Here is a 15,662-nt window from a genome sequence, read left to right on the forward strand (position 1 = left end):
CATGGTGTTACTGTGCTTGATTGGCCAGCAAACTCGCCTGACCTGAACCCCATAGAGAATCTATGGGGTATTGTCAAGAGGAAGATGAGAGACACCAGACCCAACAATGCAGATGACCTGAAGGCCGCTATCAAAGCTACCTGGGCTTCCCTTACACCCGAGCAGTGCCACAGGCTGATTGCCTCCATGCCACGCCGCATTGATGCAGTAATTCATGCAAAAGGAGGTCTGACCAAGTATTGAGTGCATAAATGAACACATTTCGGTTTAAAATATCTTTTTTTTTTATTGATCTTATGTAATATTCAAATTTTCTGAGACACTGAATTTAGGGTTTTCATTATCTGTAGGCCATAATCATCAAAATTTCAAGAAATAAAGGCTTGAAATATTTCACTCTATGTGTAATGAATCTATATAATATATGGGTTTCACTTTCTGAAATGAGTGACAAAAAAATATTGACCTTTTTCACGATATTCCATTTTTTTGAGACGTACCTGTACTTTAGAAATGACTATAAATATTTAAAAAACACAGAAGAACCTCTTAATAAATATGCAAGATTGGGGTGTCCAGCATTTAAAAATCTATATATTTATAAACATCACACTTCCTGCAGAGCCAAAGAAGTGACGCTGCCCCCAAATCCCTTCAAAATAAACTCAAGAGCACTGAACTGATACAGTGGCTCTATCTGGTGGCTGTAAGCGGTACTGCAGCAGGGCGATCTCTAATTTCCTGTGTTTTGCAGCAAAACAGGAAGTAGAGCACATTATCTCCCACATCCTGTTTTAAAACTCTGGCTGTTATAACCCTGCTTACTGAATATAGAGAGTGAAATCCCAACCCTGACAAAATGACAAGGGTGAACATTTCAAATCATGTTTATTCAAAATGCACATCTTTATCGTACAGCAAAATACACATGGCCTCCGGATTACACATAGAAATAATATCTCTATGCTGTTTTTAAATGGAGCCTGGTTTAGTTTTACACCTATGGTGAAAACTACACAAATGTTCAAGTCATAACCACCAAAATGTTCATCAAACTGTGCGTAGTAGCTCTGACCTCTCATCCACATTCAGCTGCGCTGTAGTGCAAACTTATTTTTGAGTACATTTAAAGCACATTTAAATGATATGGTTTGTGTTAGAGGCAGAGAGAAAGACCAAGGGTAAAACCGCATGTTTACAGGAAATACAGTATGTTTGCTGATGATGAGACGCATTAACATTGAGAATTACAATTGTAATATTAAATCCTCATCGCCAGCGGATGGAAAACACTGATGCAAACACACACACACACACACTCACTGAGTGTTTAGGGGTTTTTCTTCTTAATGATCAGAGGTCCGACATTATCACCAGTTTCTTCATTGTGTTTGGTGTGTGCGCCGTCACAGTATGGAAACTGTCCAGGGAACAAACAAATACATACAATTCACAAGCACACATGATGATCATTCAGAGTGTGTGATGACGGATCTGTACACTTCCTGCGGTTTTAATGTTTATTCCAACACTTTGCATTGGTACGTCTGCAGGAAGCTCATCTTGATCACTATGGTGCTTCAGGATATGACAAACAGTGACATGAGGGTGCATAAAAGACAGAAATCACAATTCTGGGGGAATTATACCATTAACACTATAAAGCCTGTCATGTGGAATAATGGCCATAAAAATCACCTTTTTTAAAATGGAACAATGCATTGAACCTTTAGAGAAAAGTCTGCATACGTATTTTTGTTGTTGTTGTTGTTGAATATCATATTTGATACATCAGGATTTTTATGGCTAATATAATATGATATAGTGAGATTATGGAGCTCATACTTGAAGAAAAAATACATTTCCATGTTATTCAGAAGCTCTAACTGCAAAAAAAAAAATTATATATATATATATATATATATATATATATATATATATATATATATATATATATATATATATATATATATTCTTATTATTTTTGTCTTTCTTATCTTAAATGAAGATACAATTAAGAAGCAAAATTACAGTTTTTTTTTTTTTTTTAATCAAAATTAAGTGACTTTACGCTTAAAACAAGACAATCAGTCTGCCAATGGGGATAGAAAAATAAACTTGTTTTTCCTTTGAATTAAGTTTATTTGTCTTGGCAAACATTTTTTTTCTTGTTTTAAGCATAAACTCCACTTTAATAATTTTTTCAATTTTATTATTTTATATCTTTGCAGCAAGGTATAAAATCTTTGTATCTTTTTTTTTACAGTTAGAAAATTAAGCAAAAACTTGCATTTTGCAAAAAACTTATGTAAAACAATGATTTTTTTATGAGTATAACAGACTACTTACATAAAATGCTTATAAATATATTTTGTCACTCCTAATAATATGTCTTAGTAAGATGATATTTATGTAATCAAATATGATTAAGAGATGAACAAATAAACGTTCCTCAAAAGTCTGATGTGTGATATTCATATCTTAACATGATTATGTATGGATAATTGTTTGTCCGTCAAACGTTCATCTTGAAATATTTCTAACAATATAAAAGCTATATGGCTATATTGTTTATAATAAAAGGTTTTTCAGTAAAGTTTTAATCTTGTTAATAATTTAGAGGCCTTAAAATTCATGTATCAAATTTAGAAAAATGGTTTATACAGATGATCTCCAAACAAGCTAGCGGGATCATTCAGCAGGCATGAAGAATCACCACACCATCCTATATGAACTCAGACACGTGATCCACTGAGGCGGTTTCACTCACCTTCTTGGACCTCCAGCAGCGGCAGTAGACGGCCTTGTTGCCGATGTCCTCCATATCGAAGCTGTGCACTACTTTGGGGCTGTCTTTGTTGATTGACATGTTGACCCTGCAGGTAGGTGCTCAGAGCTGCGGCCACTGCAACAGGAACGATGGTGGTCAGCTGATCTGTAAATGTACACATGAGGCGGCGCTCGTTTTTGACAGGGCCGGGAGGTTCCTGCACACTATTCTACGAGCATTACAATTTTCTAGAAAAGATTTAGTTTAAACTTTGGGTCAAGCCCAGCCATGCTGAAACTGGATTTTGAACATGATAACCTAGGTGCATTTCTAACTATTTTAAATTATGAAATGTATACAAACATAATTTACAACAAATGTTAAAAAAAAAAAAAAAAATCACGTTTGAAATTTTTTTTCGGAATCTTTTTTTTTGTTTTTTTCTTCCACATTCTGTTTTATTTCTCACCAAATTCCATGCTTCCTGTTTTTCAGTCATTTATTGAAAATTTTACAGTAATAGTGCTTTTCATATATAAACTTGCAAATGGGAAAAGCACTGTGTAGTGTAACCTTGCATTTGACATCTAAAATTAAAGCACTCTGATCTGTATAGCCTACAAAAAAACAACCGTTAAAACATTTCACCATATCCACTTGCCCAAAACCATACTTCAATATTTTATTTTTTTCACAACAGTTAGTGTTTCCAAATGTTATTTGTAACAATAAAGGCTTTATTAAAATACATTTGTTAAAATATCTTTAAAAACATGATTCATCCATTACGTGTCATTTGGAAATTGTGCCTTTATCGAAAATCACAATGTAAATTTGGTCCTCCACACCTGGAGAAAAAACTTACAATGTTAATACTATAACTAATAGTACAGTAATTTTGACAGTGGCTTTCATTCAGCTTATATTAAGCAATTATTTCACAGGTCCGAATACTGCATTACCTCAGCATTAGAAATAAGTGACTCTTTAGCTCAGAAAATAGCTTAGTGCTACTGATACTTTCTGTTCCACTCTGACGTCTTGTTTAAATACTTTCTGCCCCTTATCTTCCAAGCCAGCCCGTACCACCCCTTCTGCCCCTTGGCTATCTGATGTTCTCCACGAACATCGTTCTAAACTCAGGGCCGCAGAAAGGGCATGGCGCAAATCACAAAATCCTTTTGACCTTAATTTATATCGATCACTCCTCTCTGACTTCTCTGCTAATGTTTCCACTGCTAAAAGGACATACTATCATGACAACATTAACAATTCGCCTAACTCTCGCATGCTCTTTAAAACATTTTCCTCCCTCCTTTGTCCTCCTCCTCCTTCATCATCTCTAACAGCTGACGACTTTGCCACATTCTTCATTAATAAAATTACAAACCTCAATGCACAATTTTCCACACCACAATCTATCAAACATATCGTTCCAGCAAACATACACTCGTTCACATCCTTCTCTCCACTCTCTGAGGCAGAGGTCTCTAAACTCATCCTTTCCAGTCATCCTACTACCCGTCCGCTTGATCCTATTCCAACTCATCTCCTTCAAGTAATTTCTCCTGCAGTTGTACCTGCACTCACTCACATCGTTAACACATCCCTTCACACTGGAATTTTTCCCTCAGCATTTAAACAGGCTCGTATAACTCCACTTCTTAAAAAACCCACTCTTAACCCAACTCTTTTAGGGAACTATAGACCGGTTTCCCTTCTTCCTTTCATTACAAAAACACTTGAACGAGTTGTGTTCAACCAAGTCTCTGTCTTTCTCACACAGAACAACCTCCTGGACAGTAACCAATCTGGCTTCAGAAGTGGACATTCGACCAAAACTGCCTTGCTTTCTGTTGTTGAAGCCCTAAGACCTGCACGGGCGGCTTCCAAATCTTCATTACTTATCTTGCTGGATCTGTCTGCTGCTTTTGATACGGTCAACCATCAGATCCTCTTGTCAACCCTATTGAGAAAGGGCATCTCAGGAACCACACTCCAGTGGTTTGAGTCTTACCTCTCTGATAGGTCCTTCAAAGTATCTTGGAGAGGTGAGGTATCCAAGTCGCAACATCTAACTACTGGGGTGCCTCAGGGCTCAGTTCTTAGACCAATTATCTTTTCTGTCTACATGGCATCACTAGGTTCTGTCATTCAGAAACATGGCTTTTCATATCACTGCTATGCTGATGACACTCAACTCTACCTCTCATTCCATCCTGATGATCCGACGATAGCTGCTCGCATCTCAGCGTGTCTAACAGACATTTCTTGCTGGATGATGGACCATCACCTTCAACTCAACCTAGCTAAGAGAGAACTGCTTGTAGTTTCAGCTAACCCATCGCTTCATCACAATCTCAGCTTCCAGTTAGGCTCATCTACCATAACTCCTTCAAAAACAGCCAGAAACCTTGGAGTTGTGATTGATGATAAGCTAAATTTCTCAGACCACATTGCTAAAACTGCCCGGTCCTGCAGATTTGCATTATATAATATTAAGAAGATCAGGCCTTTTCTCTCGGAACATGCAACACAACTCCTTGTTCAGGCTCTTGTTCTGTCCAGACTTGACTATTGCAATGCTCTCTTGGCAGGTCTTCCAGCCAATTCCATTAAACCTCTACAATTAATCCAAAATGCCGCTGCAAGATTAATCTTTAATGAGCCGAAAAGAATGCACGTCATGCCTCTGTTCATTAATTTGCACTGGCTACCAATAGCTGCTCGCATTAAATTCAAGGCACTAATGTTTGCCTACAGAACCACCACTGGCTCTGCACCCCTTTACCTAAATTCATTAATTCAGACTTATATGCCCTCTAGAAGCTTGCGCTCTTCAAGTGAACGACGCATTATTGTACCATCCCAAAGACACACAAAAACACTTTCTCTGACTTTTTCATTAACTGTTCCCATCTGGTGGAATGACCTGCCCAATTCAATCCGTGTAGCCGAATCCTTACCCATCTTCAAGAAACGGCTAAAAACTCATCTCTTCCATCTTTACTTGACCCTCTAACTCTAGCACTCTCTATTCTAATTTTATTTTATCTATGTCTTTTTATTAAAAAGAAAGAATAAATAAAAATTAATAATAATAATAATAATAATAATATTTATCTGTACTGCGTTAGGCTAACTGAGACTTGAAATAGCACTTGCACGTTGTCGCTCTTTTGTTGGTTTTTTTGATTGCTTCTTATGTCCTCATTTGTAAGTCGCTTTGGATAAAAGCACCTGCTAAATGACTAAATAAATAAAATCAATCTGAATAGTTTGCGATCATATTTTAAATTTCCCTGTTTCCAGTTCATTCTTTCAAAGCTATGATTTTCTATCTTCAGTATCATTCATTTATATATTTCTATTTCAAACAGCCTGATCCAGTAGCTCCATATAATTGCTTTATTATTTTCTCGAATTAAGAAAATCTACATGAATATAAATTTCACTTAAACACACCAGGTAGTTATTAACTAACAGCTATACAACCAAAGCAATACTGCCCTTTGGAGCAAACTACTTTAGACAAAATAACTTTATCAGTAAACCAACAAACTCAGTGCCCAAACAACAGAAACACAGTCTACAACCTTTCAATCAAATCAATGATTTGCACATAAATATTACATCTATAGCACACTTATACAGCGTTTAGTGCACTATAAAACATATGCAGTACAGAATAAAAGTATGTTAGAAAGAATAACCTAAGACAATTTCCCAAACACAACATAGAATCGAACATGCTGACAAATATGTGATGATTCTTTATTCTTGCTGCAATCGAACAAGGTTGCAATGGGCTTTATATTAAAATAAAACTCTACTCTTACCTTTAGAAACCTTAAAACCCCGTATTAACCCCGGTTTAGTCAGAGCTGAAAGCCCTGGCACTTGACATGCCATGACGGTAGAGTTGTTTGGACTACAAGTTTAAGTGCACCACAAGGTCTGAGAGACGCTGAACCTGAATGGCGCCGTCACTGCGGAAACTCTGCGTGATTGCGTCACTGGATATCTGACCAATGGCTGGAGAGCGTGATTCACTCGCACTGCTAGCTCAGATTAATGTAAACATGAGGCCCAAATCCCCCTTTAGCGTGCACCAGGCAGTTTGGTAGCGAGGGTTTCTTTATTATACACTTTTTAGCCCTGATATTTAAATGTTTCATAATGCATTTAAAACCTTTAAAAGAACGAAGAAATCTGAAAAGATTTCAATAGAAACAATTTGTCCATGAACTGACAGCCTGTATTAAATAACTTGTTATATAATACAAATAAATTTATTTTGTATTGGCCCATTTACCACAAAGCATTTCATGATACTCACTTGCACAAAACAATAATTCATTTATTCTTTCCATAATTATTTCACATCAGATGGTGCATTTAATTGTTTCAGTAATTTTAAGTGTGTTGGTCCACCGCAGCAAACAGGGAAAAGGCTCCTATAAAAGGTTTTTGTACAACTTGCTGCTCGAAAATCCCTTGCAACTTTGTTTTACCATTGTACCGTAACTGTGACAGTGGCTGTCATGAGGCACATATTAAGCAATCATTGCTCTTTTTTTTTTCTATCGAAAGAACAACCGAATGGACAAGCAGAAGAGATCAGAGAAATGTTCCTTTTTCAACAGAGCTTTCGAAAGCCTTGAGGATTAAAATCCCAAGAGGATAAAGTTCCTCACATGCAGTGTTTACAACAAGACCCACATCACCGGTTTAACAAACACGTAAAACCATGCAGAACAGAACAGAAACAAACAGAAAACCCATGCAGAAACAAAGCATTTCGGACTTTAGTAATCATTTTATTACACAGTTTTAATCAACACACAAAGCTCAACGAGCCTGTCAGGAAATTAAATATACAGAAGTTTGTCTGTGAGGAGTTTGTGTCCTCTCACCCAGGGACCCAATCGAGTCTGGCTGAACCATGTTAGCATCTAAATTCAACAAGAGCAGGAAAAAGCAAAAAAAAAAAAAAACAGCAAAAAAAGCAACCTAAGAGTTACAAGGGTGGTTTGGGGGACAGAGAGGGAAAAAAAACTAAAAATGATAATAATGAGAGAAGAAAAAAAAAAAAAAAAAAAAAAAAAAAAAAAACTGTAAGATGCATGTTATAGAGACTGCTTTAAATAACTGGTCCGAAATCCTCCATGTGGTGAATGTTTGTGAAGTTGGTCTTGGCTAAGGAAAGGGGTAGAGAGTCTTTGCAATGACAAATGGAAACAAAATATATATATTCATAGTTTTCAAGTCCATTAGAATACTCCGGAGGAGAGGACAGGAGGTCCATTTTCCTTTAACTGCTATGATTTTAAAAGAATTCCTTATAGATTTTATACAAAAAAGATAGCCAGCATACCCCTCCCTACTCTGCAATAATGAAAAAAAAAACAAAAAAAACTTCCTGATCCAATGTACAGTTGGAAGCCCAGGAAATGTAAATGAAAAAGTGAACTGTAAAAAACAACATATCCCTCTATGTCCAGACTATCACAAATTGAAGGGAGAAAACAAAATGATAATAATATAGCCCTCCCTTCCCAGTTCTTAAAAACAACAAGGAATGCTTTTAGAGCCATAAACATCTTCTACAGCAAAATTGATACGGACTGATCCTAAGCAGCGGGTACGTCGCAATAGCAACGGAGAAAGTAAAGCAGGAGCTGTGGAGTGGAGGTTTGCATTTGGGGAGGAAAAGAAGCTACAGTTGTAGTTTGAGTATGTACACCATGGCTGCCAGAGGGCTAAGAGTGGGGGGGAAGGTGCTCTGGTGAGGGGAGGCGTGGCTTAAAGAAAGCACTCCAATGGAAACCAACAAGATCTGTTTTTTCTTAAGCTTTTTTCTTTTTTATCTTTTGAACGTTCAAAATCTCCCCTAACCTTAAGATGGAGAGGTGTAATTTTCTCCCATCATGATTCTAACTCCAAAACTACATTGCATACTTTTGTGTCCATTCCCGAGCTATTCTGTTGTACCTGTGAAGGAAGAGAAATAAAAACATTACTATCACATGTCAGAAAGGCATTTGCATGACACATACGCTCTTAAAATAAAGACTCCAAAAGCAATTTTCGTTCCCCAAAGAATCTTTCAGTGAACAGTTCTTAAACCATTATCTTCCTAGTGTGAAGATTTTAAAAATCTAAAAGAATCTTTTTTCACTACATAAAGAACCTTTTGTACAATAGAAGGATTCTATTAACACTAAAGGTTCTTGGAACCATAGACGCCAATAAAGAACTCTTATTTTTCAAGTTTAATGCAAACAACATGTTGAAAAATGTGGCAGTAAAACTATATTGGAACTAAATATCAGTGTGGGAAAGTAAAGGGCCAAATGAATTTGATTTCTGAGCCCTGAGCATGTGTATGTGAAGAACAAAAAGTTATCTAAAAGAAAAACATAAGTTGTCCCCTTTGACACTGTCAATAGCCCTCTTCATGTTTTAAAGGAAATTTGGAAAAAGTTGGGCATCGCCGATAATTTAAAATCTATTACAAAAGACCTCTTCAGTATTCCCTTGAGTTCTTACAAGGTCCAGCCCTCAACCTCAAATTGCTTTTTCCACCCACATTTGCCAATAACACCAGTTTAAAACAATAAGGATCTAATGGGAGTCTGCTGGCATTTAATTCCCTTTTTTGTTGAATTTGATTAGAATGATCCTCCAGTTCAAATTATTACAGCCAGCTCAGTCTGGTTTAGATAAAATAAAACACTGTTGCTCATTGAGCTATTGAAGCCTGCTTTTTGGAATTACAGCAAGCTGAAAACATTTTCACTTTTGCTGTCTCTACTTCTGTAAACTTCAAAGCTCAGCAACAGTAAAAGTAAATTATTCACAAAACAGGACTTCAGTGTATAAACACAACATCCCCAGGGAAGAAAGGTGACAAGTGTCATAACAGGAAACTGCATAGAAAATAACATAGCTAATAATGCAAATGACTGCATGACAGCACCTATGGGGAACAGCATTAGGGCAAACACAGTGTGCGGTAGAGATCTAGTGCAGAAGAGGACACTCACTTTTCCCTGTCAGTCTTGTAAATGCGGGCGATCTCAGGTACTAAGGGGTCGTCCGGATTGGGGTCACACAGCAGGGAGCAGATGGACAGGAGAACTGAAGCGCAAGATAAAAACATTAAAAGAAAAAGAAAAACAAAGTTAAAAGAACAATATACTCGTTTAAACAGCTGTCATCTTATATAAGGACATTTGTTTCTTATATATTTTAGGCACCAAAAACCTGTTCAACTACACATGAATAAAAATATAATCAATGTAGCTGGAAATTACTCTCCAAAACACCAAACTGTCCCTAACATAACCACTTAACATGTGAATAGCAGCAAATTAATCACATTCAGCGCTAGCTGCATGCATTTACATTTAGACACTGCAGTAAATTCAGAAACTCAAAAAATATTCTCCAATATCACTTCATCTAGCTTTTCTTTTTTGTTGTTGTTTGTGTTAAAGATCGAGTTTTAAACTAAAGAATGAGATTATTATTAGAAACAATTACGCCGCAAATGTTATGTCAATGAGAAACCGGCAGTGTCTTACACTCTCCTCTGGTGTAAAAGCATAACAAATTTCAATTTGTGTGCGAGTTTATTGCCATATAAAGCTTCAAAGACTACTTCATGGCACATACAGACAATCAACCATCCAAACTATAATTTCATATATTTAAAAGGTAACAATTCTGAACAACAAATCTACAAAAGATTTTTAGTTGAACTTTGAACGAATCTGAATACGAAATAGGATTCTGGGTGGATTATTTAAATAAGTTCTTACAGCCCCTGAGCATTCAAACATCACATTTTAATATTTTGTCTACACGCTAAATTTTGTGGGTAACAATACAATCCTACTAAAACCCCATACATGCTACACCATGGGAAGATATAGACTGAGGCTAAGAAACAAACATTTCCATTTAATTAATTGCTGTAAAACAATCTTTAAAAAAATTAAGGTGTACCTTTGGAGATGGTGAGTGCCGGTGACCACTGTGACCTCAGAATATCCAGACAAATGCTGCCATTGCTGTTGATATTTGGGTGATAGATTCTTGTGGTAAATGCAACCTGAGAAAGGAGCGAGACAAAAATAAGCTTGCAAATCACCTTTACAGGCTAAACAGTAAAATTACAGCCAACTCTAGAACAGGTCCTAATTACTGAAGATTGTAATCCAAACAAGCACTGACTTCCTTCGAACACATTCCTTAAATTCATCAACAAGATTCCCTGCATTCTACAACTGCATATGATATACAGTCATGATAAGATTAATTATTTGAATATATAGTGGGAAGAAAAACATTTCCTTACGTCATGACAAAGAAAGTACAGGTTGGTAAACTGAGGATTCACAGTGACAAATAATTAAGCAGCTCCTGAGAATAACCAAAACACCTGAGAAGCTGTGCCCGAGTCAAACAGGTGTGGATGTTACTGACCTTTGGCGGTTTGAAGGGGTAATCTGTGGGAAAGTGTATGGTCAAGAAGAACACTCCGCCCTGGTAAGGACTGTCATTCTGTAGGGTAAACACGTTTAATTAGCATATATCACAATTCAAAAACATCTACATTTACTCAATATTTCAAGACAACAATATCATACTCCAAGGGATTCCTGTAATGTTGCCGTCTACTATAGGAAACAAAAAATAAATACTTACTGGTCCCATTATTGTGGCCTGCCAATGAAACACTGAAAAATTTTGAAAAAATTTGTCAGGGAAAGTGCATATCAGTCACAACATGTTCATCATGTCTTTTTCATGTCAACTCAAAAAGGTAAAATTTTTGCTTGCCAGCTTAGAATCAGTCTTGTCAGAATTAAAAGAGTCCACTGACGAATACAGTATAAAATATTATGAAGCAAATTTGGGTACAATTATGTTGTCATATTTCAGTCAAATCTCCGAGGCACTAAGTGGGTCAGATGGTGTTTGAGTCACAGTTTAATAAAGCAGTGACTCTTTTGAGGGAAGCTATATATGCTATTTGTTGGTTCAAACAATCCCTCATCTTGTGGCTGAGCTTTACACTAAATATTGATGAGCACCATCTATCACAGGACACACAGAAAACACGATCAGACAGGAAAAAGCACTTCTGACAGTACGATCAGACAGGAAAAAGCACTTCTGACAACGTGTTTGAAGCTACTATGACATTCAGTTCCTACAAGTGCTGTATACATAAGACACCTTGCAGAGCTGATTCAATTAAATAAGGCAATAATTAAAAAAATAAAAATAATAACGTGGTGATGAAGCGGGTTAAACAGTGTACGTGCACATTAGAGTGTGTTCTTTCACTGCATGATTCAGTCTATTAAAACGCATTAAGAATGATCACAAAATTCAAGATATGGGGGTAGAAAATGTATATATTTACGTTTCATACAGTTAAAAATCACACAAAGCGTGACTTTTTTCTTCAAAAATAAGCATGATTACAAATGTGATATTGATTTTATACAACAGTTCAATAAATAATAAGTTAACATTAAGAGACTTACGTTTTAGACACCATATTGCCCGTTTTTGCTCCATTTCGCCGACAATAAAATAATTCCAAACACCTACAGCACTGTTTTGCGTCTCTGAGCAACATGACGGTGCTTCGTTCCTGAATGAATCAACTGTTAAATGATTCGGTCCAGTCACAATGTCTCACTTATTACCAGTGAATTTCTGCCACCTACTGGCAGTTTAAATTTCACATTTAAAGTCGATTTTCATTTTTTAAATATCAGTATTCAATGTTTTATGTTTAAAATGTCAAAAAAAATTATGCATTTGTAACTGGTTAAAGCACTCCATGTCCCTCTGAGCTGCATTAAATAGTGTGTAAACTTCTGCAAAAATTAATTTTGATGATATTGGTTTCATTTGTTTGGTAACAGCCTAAATGTGCATTCTCTTAACTGACTGATTAGCTCTGCAAAATATCATCCAATTATCGTTATCGAAAAAAAAAAGTTTTTTTTTTTTCAATGTCGCACACCCTTAGTTGTAACTAGCCGTTACACCATAACATACCAGTATTTCTCCTCAAACTTAACATGCATACATATAGAGGCCTCTACTATATTGTAATCATAACCATATTCTATATGGTTGACAAAGAAGATCTGAAAAAGGAGGGACATTACGTCTCGTTACAGTCATGGTGCTCCTCAGTCATAAATTACCAGCCAGTATAAAATCTTATAAATTTATGCTATATTATTACCTGGGACACAATCTTTTCTTTAACTTGTTTCCTTCAATCAGTGGAGGTTCTGTGTTTACTTTTGGAACTGACTGAGACAACACTGATTACAGCTTATGTACCTCAGTTTGAGTGGGGGAAAAAGCATTATTTGTGATTCATTTTGACAATATTCACCCAACAACTGACATGCATAAGATTCGATCAATGAGGCCTACAACCAATCAATTCCAAAAAGAAATACAAAACCTGTGGTAATTGAAAGAAAACAAGTTGACAAAAACATTAAATCCTAGATTTGGTGATAATATTGCATAAGAGACTTACACTAAAACTTTTTGAAAAGAAATTAAAGAAATTTCAGCACAGCAAGAGTTAAAACTTGGATTTTTTTTGTTACACCATCAAAGCTGAAATTAGCAATGATTATCTTCAAAATACCTGTAACTCGAATTTGAAAAAAAATAAAAAATCAATAGTATATCAAATTCATTGGTGGGCAAAATGAGTTACTTACTGTCATCCCCTACTGGGCCCGCTGAACACTGAGCAGGTGGGTCACGACCCAAATCATGCAGCTCCTGCAAAACACCAAAAACAAAATAGTAGTTTAAAAATGGTTCACCTATCAAGACTTTAAAACCAGCAAGTAAAGCTCTGCATCACCTGTCCCAATCCCTTCCTGAAACACCTGCAGTGCACGCTGCTGACAACGAAGCACCAAAATGAAACTGAGAAACTGACACCGAAACTCAATACTCTAAATATCTGTGCATTTGATAAAGTTACAGTAAAACACACAGAACACACGCAATGGATGGATAATTTAGAGAATAAAGAGGTCAATATCAAATCAGACACATAACAGTCTGTGTAATGGAGTTATTGCTGCTGTAATGACATGAGAGGTGACCACATCTTATGTAACTCAGATTTTTCCGGATTAGTTTGTTCTACTGAAACCCAAGAGTATTGAAACATTCAAAATTATCAGAAAAGCACAATAAGAGGTCTGAAATGTGAATATGAATGCTTTAGACCAGGTTCATAACGTAAATTTGCTTGCGCCACGAGCGAACCTCAAATCTCCAGATACATAATGTAAAATAAACAGCTGCATTAAAGGACCAAATCTTTAGATGCCGGTGAGGATAATCAGATATACAATATAAACAACACCAATACATCCTGAAAATGATTTAAAACATTAACGCGATGGCAAACTGAGGCCAGGTGCCTCTTCCGGAGCGGTTAGCCAGTTAACAACACAAACCAACACGAAATAATGAAGTATTATATAATAATACCGTACACTAATATATTAATAGTAACAATACAGTAAATTGATGAAGTTGTGGTGGATATAAACGATCTTTGTTCAAGGTTTCCAAATGGGCCTTTAGCATTGGTGGCAACGAGGGGTTAGCATGCTAACACGTTATCATGATCTTACATAAATCCTCGAGTGAGCCATTTCAACCCGACTTCAATTTCAAATGGCTGTTTATATCCGTTTAGGATAAAAACTAGAAGGGAAATACAAAAGCAATGACCGAATACACCTTTCGTATCAGTCACACACAGTTCGACGGAGCTAGCTATCATGCTAACCGTTAGCCCGGGCCGAACCGTCGAGCTTTACTACACTTGTCATCCCACCAGCGCCACACTTCCCACGTTTAGCTTCTCAATAACATCCCTTAAATCGCCTTTCTGGCGTAAATGAGGAAGGATAGTGCATGTTCAATGCGGAATAGGGCAATGGCGCCCGTGACTTCCTTCTCTCTTACCTTGTGGATTCTTTTCAGAGCCATTGTTGTGCTGTTACTGCTGTCAAAACACACAAAACCCGCCTTGTACTCGATTAAAACAGCACTTGTTCAATTTCGACGCGACCAACCCCTCCGGTGTCTTAACAAGGGACGCCTTGGGGTAATAATTCAGTCGGTGTTCTGTGTGTGACGGAGCCGGTTGGTGTAATTTGAAGGCGAAACTGAAAGGTGGTGCTGGTAGCGGTTCGGTCTTCCTCCTGCAGCAGCGGCAGCAGCGAGCAGCTACCGCATCACGCACTCTGCGCTGCTCTAATCAGATCCTTCCGCCAATGGACGCAGTCGCCGGGGACAGATTGCGCGCCGACGCCAGTTACTAGATAGTGCGGTAGTGAATCACGAAACTGATGCAATAACGGCGCCAAAATGGCGGATCGCGCTCAGCGACTTCAACGCTTATTGAGCCCAAATGAAAGCCTGTGTTTGAACGCTTCCATTTCGAGCCGACAAACGAGCTTCATTTTCAGATCAGTAATAAAATGGAGAGAATTAGGTGGATATAAGTATGTCGAGATGTTTATTGTAAGTGGTGTTCATGAGACTCATATCCATATGAGCAAAACAGTTTATACAATTTTAAGATGAATGGCAATAACACATACCCTCGTTCAGAGGAAGTTTCACCAGTGCGGAGGGATATTTGACAAATTAATGGTTTATCGCGGCAAAATACGAGATTATCGTCCCATAGATGAGGGAATGTGTGTGTAACTAGGGACCACTGCTGTGCATCATTTTTATTATTTGAACTAATTCTTTTAAGCATGCCACATGAATCTGTTTGCACTTTACAGGTATGCTTTTT

The 15,662-nt window shown here is 36.9% G+C and overlaps 1 protein-coding gene and 1 pseudogene across 3 annotated transcripts; both read right to left on the minus strand.

The window, feature by feature from the left end:
• Positions 1 to 569: 569 nt before the first annotated feature.
• LOC306853505 (CDGSH iron-sulfur domain-containing protein 1-like) lies at positions 570 to 6,682 on the minus strand (annotated as a pseudogene). The gene is made up of 3 exons (XR_013786052.1): positions 6,610 to 6,682; positions 2,771 to 2,935; positions 570 to 1,420 (listed from the first exon to the last, which is right to left on the minus strand). The product of XR_013786052.1 is annotated as a CDGSH iron-sulfur domain-containing protein 1-like (transcript).
• A 429-nt stretch (positions 6,683 to 7,111) lies between these two features.
• Positions 7,112 to 15,111, minus strand: LOC306853504 (ubiquitin-conjugating enzyme E2 D2). Of its 2 annotated transcripts, XR_013782743.1 has the most exons (8): positions 14,819 to 15,111; positions 13,546 to 13,609; positions 11,486 to 11,517; positions 11,264 to 11,341; positions 10,784 to 10,889; positions 9,820 to 9,913; positions 7,887 to 8,764; positions 7,573 to 7,783 (listed from the first exon to the last, which is right to left on the minus strand). XR_013782743.1 is itself a non-coding variant. In XM_079390981.1 (7 exons), the coding sequence occupies exons 1-7, from the start codon at positions 14,840 to 14,842 to the stop codon at positions 8,719 to 8,721; spliced, it is 444 nt and encodes a 147-aa protein (XP_079247107.1). In that variant the 5' UTR covers positions 14,843 to 15,111; the 3' UTR covers positions 7,112 to 8,718. The 2 variants fall into 2 exon arrangements, 1 of the variants encoding a protein (XP_079247107.1); XM_079390981.1 differs by having other exon boundaries at positions 7,112 to 8,764.
• Between the last annotated feature and the right edge of the window lie 551 nt (positions 15,112 to 15,662).

Source organism: Barbus barbus, assembly GCF_936440315.1.
Source record: "Barbus barbus genome assembly, chromosome: 33".
In the NCBI taxonomy this organism is placed as follows: domain Eukaryota; kingdom Metazoa; phylum Chordata; class Actinopteri; order Cypriniformes; family Cyprinidae; genus Barbus; species Barbus barbus.

Coding starts and splice junctions, on each gene's coding strand:
- LOC306853504 (XM_079390981.1), bottom strand. CDS start 14,842: ATGGCTCTGAAAAGAATCCACAAG. Junction 10,890..11,263: donor ACCCCTTCAAACCGCCAAAG/GTCAGTAACATC, acceptor CTCCTTTCTCAG/GTTGCATTTACCACAAGAAT. Junction 8,765..9,819: donor TACAAGACTGACAGGGAAAA/GTGAGTGTCCTC, acceptor CTTCCTTCACAG/GTACAACAGAATAGCTCGGG.